This window comes from Capricornis sumatraensis, chromosome 14, assembly GCF_032405125.1.
Source record: "Capricornis sumatraensis isolate serow.1 chromosome 14, serow.2, whole genome shotgun sequence".
NCBI classification, from domain to species: domain Eukaryota; kingdom Metazoa; phylum Chordata; class Mammalia; order Artiodactyla; family Bovidae; genus Capricornis; species Capricornis sumatraensis.
The window spans coordinates 15,221,524-15,247,586 of NC_091082.1; the positions used below are offsets into that span (position 1 = coordinate 15,221,524).

General features: G+C 37.2%; 1 protein-coding gene across 3 annotated transcripts in view; it reads left to right on the top strand.

Annotated features, from left to right (window-relative positions):
* Positions 1-26,063, top strand: part of KCNT2 (potassium sodium-activated channel subfamily T member 2) — a 437,588-nt gene that overhangs the window by 333,440 nt on the left and 78,085 nt on the right. For 2 of the 3 annotated variants that reach the window (XM_068985919.1, XM_068985920.1), the window contains 3 exons: positions 1,388-1,493; positions 8,218-8,390; positions 20,658-20,792. In XM_068985919.1, coding sequence (XP_068842020.1) covers positions 1,388-1,493; positions 8,218-8,390; positions 20,658-20,792 — 414 coding nt within the window. Of the gene's footprint in view, positions 1-1,387; positions 1,494-8,217; positions 8,391-16,903; positions 16,976-20,657; positions 20,793-26,063 lie in introns of all 3 variants that reach the window. The other variant, XM_068985918.1, reaches the window with a different exon arrangement.

Sequence of the window (26,063 nt, forward strand, 5' to 3'; positions counted from 1 at the left end):
TGGATCGCAGCCATTCTGACTGGTGTGAAGTGGTACCTCATTGTGGTTTTGATTTGCATTTCTCTGATAATGAGTGATGTTGAGCATCTTTTCATGTGTTTGTTAGCCATCTGTATGTCTTCTTTGGAGAAATGTCTATTTAGTTCTTTGGCCCATTTTTTGATTGGGTCATTTATTTTTCTGGAATTGAGCTGCATAAGTTGCTTGTATATTTTTGAGATTAGTTGTTTGTCAGTTGCTTCATTTGCTATTATTTTCTCCCATTCAGAAGGCTGTCTTTTCACCTTGCTTATAGTTTCCTTTATTGTGCAGAAGCTTTTAATTTTAATTAGATCCCATTTGTTTATTTTAGCTTTTATTTCCAGAATTCTGGGAGGTGGATCATAGAGGATCCTGCTGTGATTTATGTCTGAGAGTGTTTTGCCTATGTTCTCCTCTAGGAGTTTGATAGTTTCTGGTCTTACATTTAGATCTTTAATCCATTTTGAGTTTATTTTTGTGTGCGGTGTTAGAAAGTGATCTAGTTTCATTCTTTTACAAGTGGTTGACCAGTTTTCCCAGCACCACTTGTTAAAGAGATTGTCTTTACTCCATTGTATATTCTTGCCTCCTTTGTCAAAGATAAGGTGTCCATATGTGTGTGGATTTATCTCTGGGCTTTCTATTTTGTTCCAGCACTCCAGCACTCTTGCCTGGAAAATCCCATGGATGGAGGAGCCTGGTGGGCTGCAGTCCATGGGGTCGCTAAGAGTTGGATACAACTGAGCGACTTCACTTTCACTTTTCACTTCCATGCATTGGAGAAGGATATGGCAACCCACTCCAGTGTTCTTGCCTGGAGAATCCCAGGGACAGAAGAGCCTAGTGGGCTGCCGTCTATGGGGTTGCACAGAGTCGGACACGACTGAAGCTACTTAGCAGCAGCAGCAGCAGCATGTTTTATAAAATTAACATTGCTATTTTCTAAAATCTATCTAAATCTTTTAAACTCAAGATTGGAAAGGACTAGTTAGTAAATATTTTAGATTTTATGGTCTTTGCTTCAACTCTTCAACTCTGTTTCTGAAGAGATTTGTGGCCGTATTCTGACAGAATTTCAGTTGTGGACACTGAAATGTAAATTTCATTTAATTTTCACATGAGATGAAATAGTTCTCCTCTTCTGACTTTTTCTAGCCATTTAAACATATGAAAACTAGTTCACAAAATCATGTGATGAGCCAGCTTTTGTCCATGGCCGTTGTTCTAAATTATTTATCAGAATATAATTGCAGCACAAAACGTTAATGCATCTAACTTTATCAAAGTGATGAATGTGCCTACAACTGATTTGTCAGACTTTGCCTGCATTATTAAAGGTAATTAGGTATTTCATATTGTTTTACAGATATGCTAAAGGCTACCCACCTTACTCTCCATACATAGGAAGTTCACCCACTTTTTGTCATCTTCTTCATGAAAAAGTACCATTTTGCTGCTTAAGACTAGACAAGGTAAGCACTTCAGACTGTTATTTTCTGTAAAAATAAAATGATCGCATCATGTAGTTGCATGCATTTAAATAATTTTGTACAATTTCTTGACTGAAATATGTTTATAGAGTATTATATTTCAAATGTAAATGTAATACATAAGGTGGTGAATTTTACTTTTTTAAACTGCACTAATGATTACCCCTGGAGAAGGCAATGGGACCCCACTCCAGTACTCTTGCCTGGAAAATCCCATGGACAGAGGAGCCTGGTAGGCTGCAGTCCATGGGGTCACTAAGAGTTGGACACAGCTGAGCGACTTCACTTTCACTTTTCACTTTCATGCATTGGAGAAGGAAATGGCAACCCACTCCAGTGTTCTTGCCTGGAGAATCCCAGGGATGGGGCAGCCTGGCAGGCTGCTGTCTATGGGGTCGCACAGAGTCGGACACGACTGAAATGACTTAGCAGCAGCAGCAATGATTACCCCAGTGCTTTACCCTCCATGGATGTACTTGAAGAGTTGATCAGTCATGTTTTTAAAAGGGAAACAAAGGTGTCAGGGCCACAAACCAGAGTCCTCCCCAGATCACTTTGGCCAAATATGCTTTATGTATTTTACTAGGCATTTTTTCCTCAAATCTCAAAGTGGAATTGCTTGATGTGATGCAAGTTAGGTAGTCTATGTATTGTTCACAAAGATTCATTATCTATTAGACTGGAAGTATCTTGTTTAATGACTCCTTCTCTGAAGATTTTATACTGTTTTTGGTTCCTGGCTGGATGTTCAGGAGAAATCATCCAAAACAGAAACATTGTAAGAAAGTGGGCATTTTTATCTCTTTCACAGCATGGCCATTGGACATGACCTGTGTAAGAATTTATTTTCCTAAAGAATAAGAAAGCACATAAAAAGGACACTGTGCAACTCCCCACCTCCCAGAAATTAAAACGTGCCACTAATTCTAACCAGGAATTTCTTCTTTTATTCTAAAATTTGGAGTTACCTGGTCTGAAAATCCCAGCTCTATGCTTACAGGTTTTACAATTTGGAGAGATAACTTTATCATTAAATTTCAATTTCCATCTCTCTGTGTGTGTTTAGTCATTCAGCGCTCCCTTGATGGCTCACACGGTAGCAAATCCTCCTGCAATGCAGGAGACCTGGGTTCGATCCCTGGGTTGGGAAGATCCCCAGAGGAGGGTATGGTAACCCACTTCAATATTCTTGCTTGGAGAATCCCATGGACACAGGAGTCTGGCTGGCTGCAGATCGTAGGGTCATAAAGAATCAGACACGACTGAGTGACTTACCGCAAGCAGGGAGCCCAGCAGAGCTCAGTCAGTAGATCATCATACTTTTAATCTGAGGGTCCAGGGTTCAAGTCACTGTTTGGGCAAGGTTGACCTTTTGGGCTTCCCTGGCTCTCATTCTGTAAAGGATTCACCTGTAATACAGGAGAGGTGGGTTCAATCCTTGGGTCGAGAAGATCCCCTGGAGAAGGAAACCAACTCCAGTCTTCTTTCCTGGAGAATTCCATGGACCGAGGAGCCTGGCAGGTTACAGTCCATTGGGTCCTAAGAGTTGAACATGACTTAGTCACTAAACTACCAAGCAGGGAACCTGATGCAAGAAAAAGCTAGGCTTTTAGAGGTGAGTCTCGCTGAAGGAGAAATGGAGACTTTCAAAGCCAAAAGATGATAATCTGTCTCTAAGAAGGAGAAGTTTCCAGTTGTTGTTGATTAGTCTATGACATCTTAGATTATCCATTCTTTAGGTGGCATCAGTCTGGTTGGTGCCATTTCTTAGAAGGAATGGAGTACCATAATAGTCAACAAAAGAATCCAAAATGCAGTACTTGGATGCAATCTCAAAAAATGACAGAATAATCTCTGTTCATTTCCAAGGCAAACTATTCAATATCACAGTAATCTATGCCCCAACCAGTAATACTGAAGAAGCTGAAGTTGAATTGTTCTATGAAGACCTTCAAGAACTTCTAGAACTAACACCCATAAAGATGTCCTTTTCATCATAGGGAACTGGAATGCAAAAGTAGGAAGTCAAGAAATACCTGGAGTAACAGGCAAATTTGGCCTTGAGTACAGAATGAACCAGGGCAAAGACTAATAGAGTTTTGCCAAGAGAATGCACTGGTGATAGCAAACACCCTCTTCCATCAACACAAGAGAAGACTCTACACATGGACATCACCAGATGGTCAATATGGAAATCAAATTGATTATATTCTTTACAGCCAAAGATGGAGACACTCTATACATTGAACAAAAACAAGACCGGGAGCTGACTGTGGCTCAGATCATGAACTCCTTATTGCCAAATTCAGACTTAAATTGAAGAAAGTAGGGAAAACCACTAGACTATTCAGGTATGACCTAAATCAAGTTATTTGTGATTATACAGTAGAAGAGAGAGATAGATTCAAGGGATTAAATCTAATAGACAGACTGCTTGAAGAACTATGGATGGAGGTTTGTGACATTGTGCAGGAGGCAGTAATCAAGGACATCCTTAAGAAAAAGAATTGGAAAAAGGCAAGATGGTTATCTGAGGAGGCCTTACAAATAGCTGTGAAAAGAGAAGCGAAAGGCAAAGGAGAAAAGGAAGATATACCCATTTGAAATCAGAGTTCCAAAGAATAGAAAGGAGAGATAAGAAAGCCTTCCTCAGTGATCAATGCAAAGAAATAGAGGAAAACAACAGAATGCGAAAGACTACAGATCTCTTCAAGAAAATTAGAGATGCCAAGGGAATATTTCATGCAAAGATGGGCACAATAAAGGACAGAAATGGTACGGACCTAACAGAAGCAGAAGATATTAAGAAAAGATGGCAAGAACACACAGAAGAACTTTACAAAAAAAATCTTCATGATCCAGATAATCATGATGGCATGATTGCTCACCTAGAGTCAGACATCTGGAATGCGAAGTCAAGTGGGCCTTAGAAAACATCACTATAAACAAAGCTAGTGGAGGTGATGGAATTCCAGTTGAACTATTTCAAATCCTGAAAGATGATGCTATGAAAGTGCTGCACTCAATATGCCAACAAATGCAGAAAACTCAGCAGGGCCACAGGACTGGAAAAGGTCAGTTTTCATTCGAATCTCAAAGAAGGGCAATGCTAAAGAATGCTTAAATGACCGCACATTTGCACTCATCTCACATGCTAGCAAAGTAATGCTCAAAATTCTCTAAGGCAGGCTTCAATAGCACTTAATCCATGAACTTCCAGATGTTCAAGGGGATTTACAAAAGGCAGACGAACCAGAGATCAAATTGCCAACATCCACTGGATCATCGATAAAGCAAAAGAGTTCCAGAAAAATATCTACTTCTGCTTTATTGACTATGCCAAAGCCTTTGAGTGTGTGGATCACAACAAACTGTGGAAAATTCTGAAAGAGATGGAAATACCAGACCACCTGACCTGCCTCTTGAGAAATCTGTATGCGGAACCGGAAGCAACAGTTAGAACTGGACATGGAACAACAGACTGGTTCCAAATAGGGAAACGAGTACATCAAGGCTGTATATTGTCACCCTACTTATTTAACTTATATGCAGAGTACATCATGAGAAATGCTGGGCTGGTTGAAGCACAAGCTAGCATCAAGATGGCCAGGAAAAATATCAATAACCTCAGATATGCAGATGACACCACCTTATGACAGACAGTGAGGAAGAACTAAAGAGCTTCTTGATGAAAATGAAAGAGGAGAGTAAAAATCTGGCTTAAAGCTCAAAATTCAGAAAACTAAGATCATGGCATCTGGTCCCATCACTTCATGGCAGATAGTTGGGAAAACAGTGGAAACAGTGCCAGATTTTATTTTGGGAGCCTCTGAAATCACTGCAGATGGTGACTGCAGCCATGAAATTAAAAAACTCTTGCCCCATGTAAGAAATGTTATGACCAACCTAGATAGCATATTAAAAAGTAGAGACATTACTTTGCCAACAAAGGTCCGTCTAGTCAAAGTTATGTTTTTTTCCGTAATCATGTATGGATGTGAGAGTTGGACTATAAAGAAAGCTTGAGTGCTGAAGAATTGATGCTATTGAATTGTGGTGTTGGAGAAGATTCTTGAGAGTCCCTTGGACAGCAAGGAGATCCAACCAGGCCATCCTAAAGGAGATCAGTGCTGAATATTCATTGGAAAGACCAATGCTGAAGCTGAAACTCCATTACTTTGGCCACCTGATGGGAAGAACTGACTCATTTGAAAAGACCTTGATGTTGGGAAAGAGTGAAGGCCGCAGGAGAAAGGGTACACAGAGTATGAAATGGTTGGATGACATCACCTGCTCAATGGACATGAGTTTGAATAAACTCTAGGAGGTGGTGATGGACAGGGAGGTGTGTCATGCTGCAGTACATGGGGCCGCAAAGCGTCGGACACAGCTGAGCTACTGAACTGAACTGAACCAAGTCTGGTTGGAGGTGGTAGTCTGCTCTGCAAATGAGTGCCCACTTTGCGATTAGAGGGTGGGGTTAGGCAGCCAACCCTGCTGCATCTATGGAGTCTCTGAGCAAGGATTTTGTTGCCCAGTGTGCTTTACATGAGTATCAGCAGGCTCCTTCCTGGACAAGGTTTATCAAAAATAAATTCCATATTATACCCTTGTGTTATTTTTTTCTTGCTAATTATGCTGCTTCTAAATTTACTAAAGTAGTTCTTTTTCCTCACTTGAGCTCATAAAAATGAAGCACTTAATAATCTCAGCCCCAACCTGGTACCTTCTCCTTCCATGATCTCTTTGTAAAGGACCTAAACTTATGTGGCCTCAGATCCTGTTTATACTTAACAGTTCTCCAATGGTACTTCCAGTGGGGACCTGCTGTCCTTCTCCTTTATCATTTCCTGTGCTCTGTTCTTTCTTATGCCTTAATTCTTCCTTCTGGATTGATCTTTCCACTTTCATGATTACAGCTTTAGAAATCCTGCTAATGAAATCCTATAGTGATAAATTCTTTCCATTTCAGTTTTCTGGATATGTCCTTATTTTGTCCTCCTTCCTAAAGACTAGTTTGGCTGGGTGTCCAATTCCAGGCTCTGAGTTTGTTTTTTTTTTTCTGTTTTGTTTTGTTTTCCCTTTAAACATGTTAGGATTTTTTCACTGCCTTCTGTCCTTCACACTGCTGGTGAGAAGTCAGCCGTCATTCTAATTTGTGTTTCTTGTAGGTACAGTTCTTTTCTCTATGGCTGCTTTTAAGGTCTTCTTCTTGTCTTGATTGTCCTGCAGTATGACAATGTGTATAACCCTGGATTTATCTTTATTTATTTGGATTCGGATTCATTGGGTTTCCAGAGCCTGGTGGTTTGCATGCTTCATTAATTCTAGAAAAGCCTTAGTCAATCTGTACGTGAATAGTGATTCTCATCTTTTTTTTCAGACATTCTGTTTAAATGTGTATTAGACACTGTCTTCTCACACATCTTAATTTTTTCCATACTACTTTCTCTCTTCTCCCTGTATTCTGAATAATTACTTCAACCCAATCATGCAGTTGATCCCTTCAGATGAACAAAATGTACAATTTAAATCATTTTTTGAATGTCTGTTTAAAGTTGTGATGCCTTTTAATTCCAGACTAGAGTAAGTTGCATTTTAATTCCAGACTAGAGTAATTTGTAATTTTTTAAACATCTACCTGAATATTTCCAATATCTTCTTGTTCTCTTCTATTTCCTTAAATGTAGTAAACATGTTCATTTTCTATTCTGAATCTAGTAACAAGGAAGTCTGTAATATTTGTGAGTCTAATTCTGTTGCTTATTGATTCTGCTGACTCGAGGTACCTTGTTCCCAAAAAATGTTTTGCAATTTTTTATTCAGGAATGAAGGCAGAGAATATTCCAGAGTTGATCATGAATCCACAGAGAATCAACTAATCTCACCCCAAATAAAAAGAAACATAAGTAAAGACATAAAGGTTAAAAAGCCAGAATGCTAAAGCAGTTCTCCAGGCAAATAATTTTATTTAAAAGGATCTTGATTTAATAATGCCAAGTCCAGTAAATTCTAGCTCCCTTGGAAGTAGCAAAATACCCTCAGGAAACACATTTTGGTAATGTGTTATTATGTTGTTCTTGTTATTGTTAGTATTAGTATTTTACTTTGGGATATTTACATCATTATCTTGCCAGCTCAGGTACACTTTTAGACAATTACAGATTTTTTTGTTTGTTTTTTAATGAAAAAAATCCCTTTTAATATCTATCCTTTTGGTATTCAGTTCTTGGAATGTTGCAGGGTTACTTAATTATAATGTTACTCTATTTCTGGAAATGAAAGTCAGAGGTAGATTATTTTTCCAGCTTTCATGAATTATGATTGACAAATAAAAATTATATATATTTGAGGTATTTAACATGATCCTTTGATATACATATACATTGTGATGATTCTTTAATACTGATTCCCAGATGTCATCTAGTGGCAAGTTCCTCTTTGCAGCAGAATGTGTGTACACACATACCATTGCCTTTTCATTCCCCCATATCAGGCTGCACACCTGGAATTCACTGGTTTTGTCCATGCACACCTTCAGGCTGGAGAATTAGGCATAGAAAAGTGTAACTATTTCCAAATTGATTAGAAAACAAAGGATTCACTAGGATGGACTAATTTCACATTTCTTTGTCTCCTAAGTTTTTTCACCCAATTTTAGTGGAGTATAAAAATGGTATTTCTGTGTATAATTTTTCTTCTCTAGAGTTGCCAGCATAACTACTATGAGGACGCAAAAGCCTATGGATTCAAAAATAAGCTAATTATAGTTGCAGCTGAAACAGCTGGAAATGGATTGTATAATTTTATTGTTCCTCTCAGGGCTTATTATAGACCAAAGAAAGAACTTAATCCCGTAATACTGCTATTGGATAACCCGTAAGTATATCTTAAAATACACAAGCAAGACAAATTTTTTTAAATATTTTATCAAAAATAATTTAATTTAGAATTAAATTTAGAATATTTTAAATCAGAAACATTATGGCATATATGGGAGATATATCCTGTACTGTGGTACAAAACAGTCATTGAGTATGATTGCGTTTCACAAATACAACTTAAAATATAATAAGAGTACTCTGAGCCTTTTGTTTAAGACTATTTTTGCAAATGGTCATCTCTCTACCAGTGGGAAACATGCCACTGAAATAATTACAGTTATTTTCCTTAAATTAATCAACTAGCCTGGAAAATCTCTGCCAAAAGTGGACAATTTTGTTGTCTTTGTAAAGAACCATTAATTATCAGAGAAGCATATTAATGATCCATTTTATGTCATATCATAACACATCATTACTTCTTATGATTCTTTCACTGTTAAAACATATATCCTGTGACATAACATGAATAGTTTACATTTTACCGTCTTCTTTTGTTTAGAAAATGTTTGATTAATATACCCATGAAAAATGACTACTTAAACATTTCAAGATCCTTATACAGATATAAATATACAGCACTGAATGCTGTGGTCAAATCCATTGTATGTGCTAAAATTACGACACTTCTCTCTCTGACTCAAATTAGTAGCAGATGGTCCTTAAATCAATACCATCGTTTAACATCCTCCAATTCTCCTCTTACGTTCTAAAGTGATGCAGATTTTGGGATAAGCTAAATGAGGCCAACATCCACTGCCTTGTCTCTGCTTTTAAAATTTATGAAAAGAATTTTCTCAAAACAGAGATAGCTCCCCGATATAACTTCATGACATTAATTATTCTGAATATATGAATATCAAGATTCTCATGGATGCATCTCTTTTTAGCATCAGAATCCCAGCGATAATCAACTCTAAAACTTGAGCACACTTCTAGAGGTTTCAGTTGAAGAACTTTCAGGCCGGATGATTCAATGCTTCTTTGATACCGTTTTGGTTTCTAGGGAAAGGTGATGAAAATTTAGGGCAGGTGTAGGAAAACAAAAACTTAGACCCAATGTTAGATGAAATAAAAGTTTAATAAAGCAAATCCTAGCAGGATAAGAGTGGGTTACTGGGTAGCCAGGGTGATAGAGCATGGGACGATCTAACACACAGGAGATGCTCACCCACTGTTTGAACTCAGACGTCTCAGATGCTGGCTCTGTTTACTTATGGGGCAGTGTGTCCACTCCCTTAAAAGTGAATGGGTATTTACAAGCTGATTGACTTAGAGCAGGTGGCTCAGTAGTAAAAAGTCTGCCTGGTGGGTGGGGAAGATCCCCTGGAGGAGGAAATGGCAATCCACTCTAGCATTCTTGGCTAGAGAATCCCATGGACAGAGGAGCCTGCAGGGCTACAGTCTATAAGGTCACAAAGAGTCAGATATGACTAAGCATACATGCTTGTGCAACTCAGGCATGACTTAGAGCATGAGTTCCCATGTCCTATGGCTTGGATTAAAGTGAGTCAACTCAGGCCTCAGAATACAGAGAAGCAGAGAGGAAGAGGCTTGAAAAAAAAAGAAGCAGAACTGTGCCTACAGCATCCCTGTGTAAAGTAATGGGTAAAAATTATTCTTTCACCTTCTTTAATATTATTTCAAGGTATAATTCCTGGTCCTGATGTATAAAACTCCTAATCGGGTTCTGGGACCCAAATTCAATGTGTGTGTGTGTGTGTGTGTGTGTGTGTGTGTGTGTGTGTGTGTGAGGGTTTTTCCACACCTCCAATAACCAGTTCTCCAGACTCCAGCTCAGTTCTCGGGGAATTCAACTCAGTTCTGATACTCTCTACCCAGAAATAGCATTAGCTTCCCAGGTTGAAGTTTCAGTTCTACAAAATTTCCCCACCCCCACTTCAGAAGTCAATCACAAGCCAGGTTATCACGCTATAACTGATCAGCTGTAGACTGAAAAAGACCCTAATGCTGGGAAAGACTGGGGGCAGGAGGAGAAAGGGGTGGCAGAGGATGAGATGATTGGATAACATCACCAACTCAATGGACATGAGTTTCAGCAAACTCTGGGAGATCATGAAGGACAGGGGAGCCTGGAGTGCTGCAGTCCATGGGATCACAAATAGTTGGACACAACTCAGCCACTGAACAACAGCAATAGTCTGGAAGTTTCAATGACCCCCTCCATGAACTTTGATGCCAGTTGCAAGCAAGTCCAGGTTGTTACCTGTACTTCTGACACACTGGCTGTAACTCAGAGGTTTCCACCAGCACCTACTCAGGGTCAAGTTATTTGGTAGAGCAGATCACAGAATTCAGATAAACATTTTACTGACTTGATTGCCAGCTTATTATAAAGGCATATAACTAGGAAAAACTGGTGGAAGAGATGCACAAGGCAAGATATGGGGAAAGAGCATCACTGTCACCAAATCTCTACCTGTTCACCAGCCTGGAAGTTCTTTGAACTGTGTCTTCTGGGGTTTTTAATAGAAGATTCATTACATAGGCACAGTTGACTAAATCATTGGTCATTGGTAATTTAACTCAATCTCTTGCCCCTACCCCTTCCTCAAAAATCAGGAAGTGGGACTGAAGCTCCCACTCTTTATTCAGGCTGGTTTCCCTGGCAAACAGCCTCGTCCTTAGCTACATTCCAAATGTCACCTCGTTAACATAAACCGAGTTGTTTTGGAAAGAGGCTTGTTATGAAGAACAAGACACCCATTTCATCTTCATGTCTCTGAAGTGATTTCAGGAGGGTAAGAGATCAAATATTATTAACAGAAGATGCTCCCACGACTCTTGTCATTCAGGAAATTCCAAGGGTTTTGGGAGTTGTGAGCTAGAAAATGTGGTGAAGACCAAAGACATGTGAGGAATCTGAATGCGAATGCCAAATACACATTCCTTATAAATCACAATATTGTACTTTGCAAAAGAGTCAATCTCAGCAAATTTGGCAATGGAGTTTACTTTTGTCCTTTTCCGTATCTAGTTTCCCTAAACAATCTTATTTCAGAATCACTAATCCCATTTTATCCCAGTAAGCAGGTGGCAGGAGTTAGGGTTTCATAACCTGTGTATCTTGTGTAGACTTTGGAATTGCCATGGCTAAATCGTTCCCTTTCTGTTGGGTTTTGAATTAACAAATTACCAAAATGCTCAATTACTGCATTATTGATTGATTTGTATCATAGAATTATAAAATCAAGCGATTGTGTCCACAGTCTTAATTCTTGAATCTGATCAATCATTAATCAGAAAATCTGAAAATTCTGTTTCTCTTAGTTACTGGAAAGCTGGTCAGTAATTCAATGTAAGTATACATGTAGCTTTTATCGGAGATTATTTTACCTAAATAAGACCATAGTGAACATTTAATAAAATTAATAATCTTTATCACTACCTTTGTTCATTATAGTCATAATTGCTGGGCATTTACTATATGGCAGTCATCCCAGTAGACACTTAGCCTTTATTTCATGCTTTATTTCCATAAAAAATATATCCATGTCATATAGCATGATTTATCCTCAGAAAGATGTACCAAGCAGCTTAAGAGCTCAAAGCTTACAAATTGCAATAACATTTAAACAAATTGGTCTGTGCGACTTGATTACACCACTGTCTCTTATTTCATGGAAAGGAGGAACAAGCCAAAGAAGTTATATGACTTTTTCCAAGGTCGGTTCTAGGATTAGAACCTTCTCTGCAGTCATAGCTCATTGTTCTTTAAACCAAGTGATCTTACTTTAGTTACAGGTTTTTGACATATGCAAACATACATTGTTTATTATCTGTCAAACAAGAATATTTTAACTTTAGGTTATTTTGCATTTAAGTATTTTTCTTTGCTTTCCTAAGGACCTACAGTTTGAAATCCAAGTATTCACATGACATCTGTTAAATGATTTTAGTGTCTGACTTTTTTTCAAAGAGCTGGGATGAAAGTGCTGCCTGTAAAATTGACCAGCATCCTGTGTGCTTCCCAAAAGTGGTGTCGAACAATTTTATTTGTTGTTCTCTGTTCCTTTGACTGAGAATGAGGAAACAAGAACTAACACCAGTAAATAATGTTCCAGGAAGTTTTATGCAATCCTCTTTTCTAAAAAACAATGAAATTGTTTTAAAAAACTTGTTTCTCTGCTGTGGCTAGTAGTTTTCAATCTCGGCCACAGTATTATAAAGAAATATGATGCTTTCTTCTTTAAAATATTTCTGGGCTATAAGAATTTACACACTAATAATTACACACACTTCTACAATGACTAGTTAGTTTACTGGGATTTGAGTTCATGTTAAATGAATGTGAGCATTGTTAAAAATAATGTCAATACATGGCTACTTAGGAGATTTAGTGGAAAAACCAGTTAATTAAATATAAAAAATAGATGCCACAAATATGGAATTTAAAATGTAAATTAAATTTATGATATTCTCATACAAAATATGTCAAAGTAAATGTTCATAATGTTTCGAAATAAAACGCCTTCTGCATTTCATATGCTAATCTTGCACTGGATACTGGTTCATCAGAACTGGTCTCAGTTCTGATTGGTTGGTCATCTGTTCTATTCTGCTGTGGCACCATACTGATTTTAAACATTTTGATTACTGCTTCAACCTTAAAGGTCATCTAGTCATCTGATGATACCATTTCATATAAGAGATGGAAAAGTGAGTCAAAAAACTTCAGAATATATTACCCAAAGCTAAGCTGATTTAAAGTACAAGATTCAGGTTTATCTTCTTAACTTTTACAACATCTTGTTTAAAGTATCCCTTTACTAAATCAATCTTCTTAGCACATATAGGTACAAGTAGGCTCCAGTTCAGCTTATTTCAAAAGCAATGGTAAACTGTCTGATATATCAGGGTCCTTATTAAAAACATTCACGTCTTAGACTCACACAGATCTGAAATAAGATCTAACTGACCCTCTTGATAGGCTGTGTGTTACCAAATTTCTGAAAGCCTCAATTGTTTCATTTGTAAAATGAGAACATTTATCTTATTTTGCAATTATATAAAATAATGTATATGGAGCACTAGCAGAGTATCTGACTCATGAAAGCCAGTCCAGAAATGTAGTTTTCCTACTTGTGCCGATCAACAACAGGACGTTGTCACTATTCAAACTAATGGGTAAGTTTCTGTGAAAACCCAATTTACAACAACAGCAACAAAGGAAATTTATTTCAAGTTGTTGAAATTAAAATACTACTTCATTTTTCAGGAAGAAATAAGCTTAAAAGTGGCATTATGAAATGCTAACAAAATAAACTGTCTCATACATTCATTTCTTGAATTTGAAATTTAAAAAATGAGTTTATTATAGTGTTAGTTGCTCAACCGTGTTCAACTCTTTGCAGCCCAATGGACTGTTGCCCTCCAGGCTTCTCTGACCGTGGGATTCTCCAGGCAAGAATACTTGAGTGGGTTTCCATTCCCTTCTCCAAGGGATCTTCCTCATACAGGAACTGAACCCAAGTCTCCTGAACTGTAGGCAGATTCTTTACCATCTGAGCCACCAGGGAAGCCCACAAGTTTATTATAATTATTAGTTAAATGGGGATCTTCAACTTGAAAATCCATGAAATTTCATGAAACTTTTCATTTCCTACAATTAACTGGTTAATTCATAATTGTGTATAATCACAATTTTTGTAATGAAAGTCTTTGTAAAGATATTTAGACTCATAAATAGTCATCTTTATTAACTGAATTACAGATAAGACTGATTAATGCTGTGCTCATTTTTACTTTAGTAAGCAGTTTAGTGCCATAAAGACCTTTGCCAGTTTACTTAAATGTGTCAGCATAGTACATACACATGTATGATTGATATATTCCTTATATTTCAGGTGTCCTTTCAAGCCACCTTTATCAGTAGAAGGAGTGGGTGGATCTACTTACTATACAAGTCAAATTTTGCCAAGTCTGACCTTACCAGTGGCTCAAGTGGTAAAGAATCCACCTGTAATGCAGGAGGTAGAGGAATCAGAGTTCAGTCACTGGGTTGGGAAGATCCCCTGGAGGAGGAAATGGCAACCCATTCAGTTTTCTTGTCTAGAAAAATCCCATGGACAGAGGAGCCTGGTGGGCTGCAGTCCATAGAATCGCAAAGAGTCAGACAGGACTTAGTGACTGATCACTCATGCACATGGCATACTAGACTCCCTACGTTAGATATACTTCATCAGAATTATATATTTACCAAGTTTCAAATGACTTGCCTTGCCTTGTAACATTGCTGAATTCATGAAAGGATGAAGCGTGCTACCATAATACAGATGTTAATTTCTAAAGATGTGAAAGATTGCTTGTGCATTGTATAATAAATGCATGTTTGTGGCGGCATGGCATGTCTGTAAGATTCACAAGTTTCCTAACAGCAGGCAGTAATTTTGATGTTTAAGTACTTTGAATGATTTCTACTCAACAGAGCAATAAAATACAAAGGCCAGATCTTCAGTTTTAAGTCTAATAGAAGGTTTGGCATAACATAAAGATTTACTTTGTTCCTTGCGACTCCAGTACTTCTCATCACATGGAAAACTTTTTGGTATCTTTATCAAGTTGAATTATTTGATAACATCAAGTACTGTTCTAAGTCTTTGGAAGACGGATATGTTACAGTGGACAAATGATCAGAGAAGATAGTGTAAACAATGGAAAGATCTGGATTTTTTAAATTAGGAGATTATTTCACACAGGGTATAGCTGTGCAATTAATAACAAGGAATTATGAACATAATTCTGCTATGTAAGTTATTGAGCTATTCATTTTATTTGACTGGAACTATGTAAGAGCAAAGAGAGATAAAATAATGACCCCCGCCCCAAATGACACATTCAAAAGGATCTTTCAAAATGCCACGGAACCTCAGTGTTGTCCCAGTCTGTGTCATTAAGCATAGAAGGTCTGAAATGAACAGTGTGAATACCCATTCTAATTGTAAGAAGCAGCACCCAGAAGGAGAAGAATTGGCAGGCACTAGCCAAGACCGCTACTGGGAGTATATATGATTGTATTTGTGAAACCAACCTACACCATGAGCTTTACAAATATTTGTATCCTGTGATTCACTAGTGGGAAAACTTCTATGCATGTTTTGGGGCAAATGATAAAACCAAATACTAGGAAAAAAGTCACCAGAAAAAGTCCAGAGCAATAATTTTTATAATAACAAGACATTAGAAATAGCTTGTCACTCCAGGGATTAATAGCATAAAAGTGAAAAGAACTTAGAAACTGAATAATTGAGGCTTTTTAAAAAATGAACTGTGGTACATTTATAATATGTAGTAATATGGGACCACTTAAAATCCTAGGAAGTCATTTTAGGAATGATGGTGCAAATGTCATCAACAGTGAGATTCTTCAGATGTTTTATTTTAATGATTCACTGTACTAAATATTATTTTTCTTTAAAGTGAAGAGAGATGAGATTGATCAACAGGAAGAAATGAATCAGGGAGGAGAGACTTCTGGCTGGGACGCTGTTGGGGCTGTTCTCCCCTTTGCCTAGAAGTGCCCTTTCCTCCCCCCTTACTGGTCCATCTTCCACTCATCCTTCAACATCCAAATTAAATATTTCCTCTATTCTGTTTTCCGAATGCAACCCATTCCTTATTTTTCAGCATATTCTATAATTTTGTGTTTTTACTTATGTGTTCCAAAAGCTCTATTTCTTGTAGTAGAAGCTAACAAGATATATATATATATTTGCATACATCTTAGTATACCAAAATGTCTAATATGAAAAACTCTTGGATTCAGAGATGCTGCATGAATAGATGCATGAAAGAATGGATAACTTTATAAAATGAATACAATGGATTAGGTAATTTCTAAGGAAGCTTCCAGGTTTATAAGTCTTTCCCCAAACGTGCATAAAGAGTAAAGATTTCAGTTATAATACAATTTGCTCAACAGTGTATATTGAGAAAATCAGTAGTGTAAAAGGTGAAATGCTTTCCTTTTAATTCTGTATTATATATATATATATATTGCATGGGTACAAATACTATATTTATTTACTCATAGGCTGATATATTAAGGGACATGTGGTGATTCTCTGTATCTCTTAGAGAAAATTACTCTAGAGAGACACAATAATTTAGTTTCTTATATTTTATATCATCAAGAAAATCACTAATTTCCCATTTTACAAGACTTTCTCAGGATGAATCATTTCAAACTCATTGAAAATATTTTTTAGTCATAAACTAAGAGTATCAATTTGGTGTTTTTGTAGAATACTGCCATAATGTTTCTGATTTAGAAAGCAGAAATGCAACTTTTTTTTAAATTAGTGCATTGTATTATTCATAACAAGTAAAAGTGACATTTTAAAATTAATGTTGAGAAAAGGCACTTGAAAATTAATCTTGTCAATGGCATTTAGTATTGGAAATGAGAACTGAGTCAGCTTACTTCCTTCCCTAGAAGTGCTGCCACTGTTGTGACACTGTGTTTCATTTTGTAACCCATGTGCTACTTAGGCCAGACATGCATTTTCTGGATGCCATCTGTTGGTTTCCAATGGTTTACTACATGGTGGGCTCTATTGACAAGTAGGTGACAAAATCTTTGGCACCCTCACCAGTGTGGTGTCCTGTGCTTGTCATGTGCTGTGCCCCGATGTTGCATGTTGAGTGTAATCTGCCCTTTCAGTGTTGTAAATATGATGTATATTGCATGTAGAGCTTATGTTCCTGTGTTACACATCTTGCATTCAAACTTCCTAAGCAGTAATCTGTTGTTAAATTAAGCAGATCTTGTTGCATGTCAGTCTTGTTCCATTTCTAAACCACTTCGGTTTTGTGTCATCTACAGCAGTAAGATTTCTAACTGTTAACATTGTGCTAGAGAGAACCTAGAACTTCAGCATTGCGCTGCATTGGTATCATTACCGTTACTTTTGGAAAACTTTAAAATAATTTGGAATGCTCATTTTTAAGTCAAATTTTTTAATTGGAGCATTTCCTTAGTTTATTCTTAGAACATATTAGAGTCTGTAATTTCTAATAATTTGTTAATTAAAGGTCAAATGTGTGTGATGCTTCAGCTTTAAAATACAAATTCCTTTCTATGCATGAACATGACATGGTAACAAATACTAAAATTAAAAGATCATAAAACTAATATGCTTATAAAATGTGTTAATCTTCCATTCTAAAAAAAAAAAAATCAGCCAGACCATTGCAAATAATATGCTGAAAGTTATCCACTGAGAACTCCCGTGTTTACATTTCATCTTGTAGATGTTAAAAAAAAACAAAGGTTTGTGACTTTGAGAGTGTTTATTGACTGTGGGTACATTAATGGCCAAACAGGTTAACACACATTTAGTCTCCATTCTACATGAATATGCCTGGGTTTCCTTGGTAGCTCCGTGGTAAAGAATCCACCTGCCAATGCAAGAGATGCAGGTTCAATCCCTGGGTCAAGAAGACCCTCTGGAGTAGGAAATGGCCATCCACTCCAGTCCTCTTGCCTGGAGAATCCCGTGGACACAGGAGCCTGGCAGACTACTTTCCATGAAGTCGCAAGAGAGTTGGCAACAACTTAGCAACTGAACAGCTACATTAATATAATTTACATTACTGTTGTCATAATGCTAACCAACTAATTAAAATATAGAGGTACTAAAACTACTATTTGAATCCATGAAAGTGAAATCAACCCATATTTTATCATTAGTAATGTTTCTTTGATGTGATAGTAATAGTATTCTATTAAAATTCATTAGGACATTATATTTAGAAGATACAAAATAAGCCTCTCATCCATCTTTTCTGATGTAAACTATAAAATGAATTCTCCCTTTATAAAAGTATTAATGGAGAGGAAAGGAAGAATGGAAAGGATCAAATTCCTAGGATTAGAGGTGAAAAAGGATTGAGTACAAGTCACCAATTTTTGAAACTGGGTAATTGGTACAGGAGATTCACTATAGTATTCTCTTCTGCTAATGTTTGAAATTTTCCTTAAACATAAATGATGAGCAAACAAAATCTATGAATGAGTTAAAACGCTCTCACAAACATTCCTTTATATTTATACCTTCACATTCTGGTTCTCCTCAAAAAGAAAGTCTTAGAGAAGGGTAGAAAGAGAGCCGTTCCCAATTAGATTATCTGTAACTTTTTCAACCATATGGACTTTTTTCTTGTGCCGCCATCTGGTGGCCAAACTGTGTAAAGCACTCATGCTTAATTAAAAACAGTCTTTGTAGATAAGATAGTGGGAAGAAATTGTGATACACACAGAATTATAAAAACAAAGTGGTAGTCTACTAAAAAGATAAAGAATAAAATACAATTCTAAATGAATACAAATAAGCTAAAGTTAAAACATGAAGAATAAAAATTCTTTGTGATTCAGAAATGTGATTCAGAAATGCCACTCTAAATTTATATAGATCCTATAAATTTCATTAGATTTAAACTCATATTCAATGATAATTACTAAAATCATTTGCCAATGTTATGTGTAAACTACAACAGCCAGTATTTTCAGTATGGCATTAACTGTTATGTACAGGTTTTACTAGCAAGTAACTGTTTAGTACAAATATTCTCATAGTGAATTTTTTTGTCAAGTCTCAACTTCCTCGATTTATTGATGATGAAATATTCATTTTTATTACAACTTCTGGGTATCATTTTTTGATTAAGGTTACCTTTTATTAATTAACTTTTCCTTTTCCTATATAGACAATTTGTTTAATGGGGGAAATAAAGATCGTAAGAGGTGAAACATGAAAAAGTGAATTAACCCTATAATAATAGTGTGTGAAATCATAAGATTTAGCATCGTTTTTATGGTCCCCAAGGGATCATATTCGCTTTCCAACTTCTTCTTTCCTTTAAAAAGTATTTTAACAGATGTAAGAATAATTATAAATTTCCTAGATAAAAAGAACACCCTAGTAAAGTATTCCTGGAAATTTAAGCTTGGTCATCATATTGATTAGATGTTATGGTCCTGGCCCCTCTCACCATAGGAAATTTATTTGGGATAACATTCTGTTTCCACAGTTTTAGCCATAAAATCCCTGCTATAGAACACTGTGCCTGATTCAAGCAAAATATTTTTTCTGGGCTATTCCGGGAATCTTGGACTCAAAGCTTTGGTAATACTTTCTCACCGTTTAACAGAGTAAGAAATCTTGCCTCTTGCCTTCCTGTAAGAGGAAAATAATCCCCTCTAATGTGAGATGGCTAATTCAAGGGATCATGCAGTTTGAGACGATCTTTAGGAGAATTAACTGTTCCTTTTAAGAATCTAAAAGGAGCTACTGCTCTTTGAGTTTTACACTTTTTACTTTAAATTGGAAGATGTGGAAATCAGTTAGCCCAATTTTTCTTATTTGTCTTCAGTCAACTCTGAACCTAGAATACCCTTGCATTCACTCAAGTATAATCTCCTTTCTCCAATTCAGTCCTATGTTTGAAATTTGTGTGAAGCAGAGGCAATGAAAAATGGTTTTCTTGTTTCAGCTTTTACTATAACATTGTTTTTAAATTCAATGTTAGGTAAATTTTTTATCACTAATATGGGAGATGACTGACTCAATAGGAACTTATGTCTCAGTTTAGCAATTGTTTCCTGCAACCAACAAATTTAATTCATTTAATCCCTTGCTCAAAAAGTATCTAAAAGGTAGGCTTGAAAGCAAATGATATTTATATGTTTTACATGTTTTTGGCTGTGTAGAACCAATCTATAAGACATAGCTTCACATAGACAAATAGACATTTAAAAATAAATATCTCTAATAAATATATTTCCTTGTTAGGCTTGATCATCTAAATATATGTTCATTTTTATTCTTACCAGAAGTGCCTCAGAGATTTTTTAAAAAATGCAAATGCCATTTTTTAAAATAATATGCTAACTGTAAAAACAAAGTTCAAACATGCTCTCATTCTGTGTGACTGCAAAATTGGTGTTTTCAGACCTTATTTATAAAATTCATAAATATTATTAAAGAAAGATCCTTAATACATATGCTTTGAAATTATTGAGATCTAATGAAGCATAAAGAACCCCCAAATGCAATTTATTTCATATCTCTGGAGAATATTGTATTAGTTCCCATGACATCTATCAGTGTCCACTCTGTGCAAGCCACCTATAACAGTAACCTCTATGCCTATAAGCGTGGGGGAGCGGGTAGGTGAGTTTCAGCACCATCCTAACACTGAGATATATTGAAAGTTCACTTTTCTCTGTTGATTTTTATCAAAGCCTAGATGACTTACTCAGGTGTGGAGTGACTTTTGCTGCCAACATGGTGGTCGTGGACAAAGAAAGTACCATGAGTGCCGAGGAAGACTACATGGCGGACGCCAAAACCATCGTCAACGTGCAGACCCTGTTCAGGTAAACGTCTGGACAGCCCGCCTCTTCCGCGGACTTACTGCTAACCACCTGTGAAAGGCCTGACTCTGTCTCTAAGGAATGCACGAGGCGCAAACTGAAGTTATGTTTATTCATTCGATCATAAAACAGATATGATTTAGGACCTAATGTGTGACTGGTCGTATGAGAAATTTAATTTTTAACACAAGGTCAGCAATTCTTTTAAAAGTAAAAAGAGTAATACATCTGTTTTCTTATATAGTTTAATAACAGATTCTAAAAAAATTGTGTGCGGTAGCAGTCATGATTTTTTTTTTCCATGTTGTGCATGTTCCGATTTTGCTTTTATGCCTAGCAGTGGCCAAAGGTATGCATGTACATACTGAGTAACCAAGAATAAAAGATTTCAAGGCTCATTTACCCATATCAGGAGCTAAGTCATAAGCTTATCCTCACTGTTTTACTGCCTTTTGTTAATTCAGCCCACCCAGATAGGAATTCCTGTTATGGAAATCTTCGGTTAAGAATGAGCAAAAAGGTCATGCTGTGAGCAAAATCAAAAGCACTAGTAGGGACTTTCCTGGCAGTCTAGTGGTTAAGGCTTCACCTTCCAATGCAGGGGTTGCAGGTTCAATCTCTGTATTATAGCACATTCAATAAAGACTTTTTAAATGGTTCATAAAAAAAAAGAAAAGAAAAAGTCAATTTATCTCTAAAAAGAGTCACCAGTAAATTGAGACATCTGCATCATTTGGAATGATTCTTTTTAAAATCATTTAACATTTAAATATCTAAAACATCATTATTTCAGTTTTATGAGTTTTGCAGAAATCTAAAGGAAGTATCTGAGCTACCAAATTAAGAAAATAAATAAAACAGTCTAAACTTGATTTTTTTCTCTCCTCCCTTCATACCTTCATGTTATAGCAGAACATCTATTGAGGGTAGTTATCTATTTACCGTTTGAGGTCAGAACTCAGGAGAGTGGAGATTTGTGTCTCACTTAGGTTGACTGTTTATTACATGATCTTAGGTAAATTACTTTCCTTCTCTAAATCTTTATGTCTTAATCATAAGGTTGTTGGAGATAAAACAACATATACCTGCCTGGTCATTTTCAGGTTCCCAATAAATGTTGTGCTCAGCTGTGTACAACTTTTTGTGACTGCTTGGACTGTAGCCCACTGGGCTCCTCTCTCCTTGGAATTTTCCAGGCAAGAATACTGGAGTGGGTTGTCATTTTCTTTCCTGGGGATCTTCCCCTCCCAGGGATCAAACCTGTGTTTCTTGCATCTCCTGCATTGGCAGGCAGATTCTTTACCACTGTGCCATCTGGGAAGCCCCAGTCACTGTTGTGCGTGCTGTGCTAAGTCGTTTCACTCATATCTGCCTCTGCAACCTTTTGGACCGTAGCCCTCCAGGGTCCACTCTCTATGGGGATTCTACAGGCAAGAATACTGGAGTGGGTTGCCATGCGCTCCTCCAGTGGATTTTCCTCCATGAATGTTAGCTACTGTAATTATTAACCATATGATTATCACCTCCCTGGGGCAGCGTGGAAAGGCTGTGGACCTTGGAACAATATAGCAACAAACTTCATCTGACATCTATCCCGAAGTTCCTGCAGAAAATTACTAAATGTGACTTTGAGTGTATTTCTTAACCTCACTGAAATTCAGTTTCCCTCATCTATAAAATGCATGTGGAGAATAATTCACTCTTCTTGCCGTATCAGTGTGAAGACAGGAAAGCAGGTATGTAAAGAATCTCTCCAGCACCTGGAAAACCTACTATGCACTTGCCTAGAACCTCCTCCTGTTCAGAAGGAGTAATACATTATCTAAAGTCACTGTAATGGGGTGGATCATTTAGAATATAACTCACTAGTCACTGAGCTATGTAAGTAGTACACTTAAAAGTAGCATAACACATGCTTAAAATATGACATATATAAGCATTTTTTTTCCTCTCTAGAGAATGAAAAAGGAAATACAGGGTAGAAAATCAATGCAGAAGGATGAGATTTATAGTCAATGAATAAAGTCATCATAGTGTTTTATTCCAGGCTTGGCAAAAGCTAATTATAGTTTTAGCAGGAGAGGGTCCTGGGTCTTTAATTAAGCATGCCATTTTAATTTTCAACTTACTGTGAGTTTATTTGTATTATAGTGAAATTTCTACTGATTTGATATATGCTCTGAATGAATTATTTTTATGTTAAGAGAATAATAAATCCCCATTTTAGTGAGAGATGCAAAGTCTCGAATTAATCATTTAAAATTAACCAGAACACCTAAGGGCAGATACACATGTGCTTTCTGATGGTGGCAAGTCTGCCTGGCCTGAGTACCTGGTGGAGGAGGGCCACCTCTTAAAAGGATGGATGGAGAGCAGACGTGTGCCTTTGGATCTTTTTGCTATTAAAAGTTACCTATCTTCTGCAAGATATTTTAGAAATTATGCAATTTGTATAGTGCAAAAACATATCTAGAGTGAATAGTTTCAAACAGAAATTTGAGAAGCGCTATTAAACACCCAGATTCTGCTCTTCTCTTTCCTCTGTTCATAAAGGCATTATTATTTATCTAAGTACAAAACAGTGTTTTTCAGGAAAAAAAAAATATTTTAGACCGATAGATATAGAAACAAAATTTATGGTTACCAAAGGGGACAAGGGGAGGAGGGATAAATTAGGGGATTGGGATTAACATATACACGCCACTGTACATGGGGGCTTCCCCAGTGTCTCAGCAGTAGTGAATCCGCTTGCCAATGCAGAAGACATGGCAGACTCAGGTTCAATCCCAGGTCAGGAAGATCCCCTGGAGGAGGGAATGGCAATCCACTCCAGTATTCTTTCCTGAAGAATTCCATGGGCAAGGTAGCCTGATGGGCTGCAGTCCATGCGGTCACAAAGAATCAAACACAACTGAGCATGCATGCAAGGCAACTACTATATATAAAATAAACAACCTCTAAGGGGAAAGACCTTGAAAAACAATAGGTGTGTATGTATGTATAACTGAATCACTGTGTTGTACACCTGAAACTAATGCAACATTGTAAATCAGCTATAATTTTTAAAAATTACAGTAATACTTAAATAAACTTTAAAGAAATCTAGGAGGCTTTTTGATGTAGTAATTCATCCTTTAATTAGGCATGCTAAACTAGCCTAGTCTTACATAATAAAAGAACCAAATATCAGTATGTCCCTACGGTATATATAACACCATTTATGTAGATAAATAACCAGAATTGTAGACTCGGTAGTTTCATTTTATTGGTCAGTCAGTAATCACCCTTGAGGTCACTCTTCCACAATTCTTGAAGGTTTCAGTTCCTGATTCACTGTGACTCTTGCCAGCCCTGCTTCTACCATAGTTCTTGATAATTTCAAAAATCTTAGGCAGATGAACCTTTGGGTATCTACCCTTAGTCACCCATTCTCATGTGATTGGACAATCAATAGTTTCCACTCCATATTCTGAGTTGCATTCAACTCTCTGATTTTCTATGCCATTTCTTCTCACATCCCCAACTCTGAACCGTCCTTTTTCACTGGAATCTACTGTCCACTGATCCTACTGTCCTTAGTCACCTGAGGGCTCTTCTTCCTTCCTTCCCCCAATTCAGTTCCAAGATCAATCATGATGAACAGCCCTGTGCTGATCCTCTAAACAATCACTGATGATCTACTGCAAGCTAACACCAGTCTCAACTCTGCTCCCCTTTTCTCTCTTCCTCCTACTTCCAGTTTTCTGAGCTTTCCTGTTTTCTATCCACCACTTTGCATGAAATTTCCTGCAGGCAGATGACAAATTACAGAGGGAGGATCCCAATTACTCTTATAGTAAGCATCAAGCTCCCAGAAGTCCAGTCAGTGTGTGGATTGAAGACTATTAGGATAGTATTAGCAGATATTAGGATAAAAGCCTAGGCCCCCAACTTCAAGGGAACTAGATTCTTACACACTGAGTTTGCAGGAGGGAATAATGTTAAAAATGAATTTGTTGTTGTTGTTCAGTCTCAAAGTGGTGTCTTGCTCTTTGTAATCCATGGTCTGCAGCACGCCAGGTTTGTCTGTCCTCCACTATCTCCAGGAGTTTGCTCAGATTCATGTCCATTGAGTCGGTGATGCTATCCAACCACCTCATCCTCTGCTGCCCCTTTTCTCTTCTTGCCCTCAATCTTTCACAGCATCAGGGTCTTTTCCAGTGAGTCTACTGTTTGTATCAGGTGTCCAAAGTATTGGAGCTTCCGCTTCAATATGAGTCCTTCCAATGAATATGCATGGTCTATTTCCTATAGGATTGACTGGTTTGATCTCCTTGCTGCCCAAGGGACTCACAAGAGCCTCCTCCAGCACCACAGTTTGAAAGTATCAATTCTTTGGCACTCAGCCTTCGTGATGGTCCAACTCTCACATCCTTAAGTGACTACAGGAAAAACCACAAAAGTTATTAAAGAAGACAATTTAATACAATTTGATATAAACAAACATTAACACTTCACGAAGTGTGCAATCTCCATTCCCAAGGGTCCAGAGAACTGCAAAATGGGATGCTGTGCTGTGCTTAGTCATCAGTCATGTCTGACTCTTTGCAATCCCATGGATTGTAGCCCACCAGGCTTCTCTGTCCATGGGATTCTTCAGGCAAGAATACTGGAGTGGGTCACTATTTCCTACACCAGGGGATCTTCCTGACCCAGGGATTGAACCAACATCTCCTGCGTCTCCTGCATTGCAGGCAAATTCCTTACCTGCTGAGCCATGGGGTGGGAGGAAAGGAGCTTTTAAAGCTTAAAGAATAAGAAACAAGGAAGAGAAACAGAGAATGAATAAGGAAATAAGTACCGAGCCCAGAGCTGGCTTGGCATTTGCAGATTGGCTGACTGGATGTAATCTATTTCTGGTTGAGTGGGACATTTACAGGGCCAGGAATGTGATCTAAGTTTTGGTTTGCAGATATGGCACCAGGACAGGAGCCATTCCTTCTTGGATCTAGAGTTTATTTCAACAATAATATCTCTAAAATATCTCAGCCAGTCCTTGCATTTTAATGACCATTATTCATTTCCCTCAAAGAAGAGCCAGTTCTAATCAGCTTATTAGTGAGACACACAGTGTTGACAGAAATATAGCTAATAGAAGCCATCTCAACTCTAGAATGTACACTCTCTGATGGGGAAAAAAAAAAAACCAAACTGAGGCACCCTGGGTGGTGAAACTAAATGCTAGCTGCAACTGGAGTTTATCTTAAACCTGACTCTGAACCTATCACCCTGTTT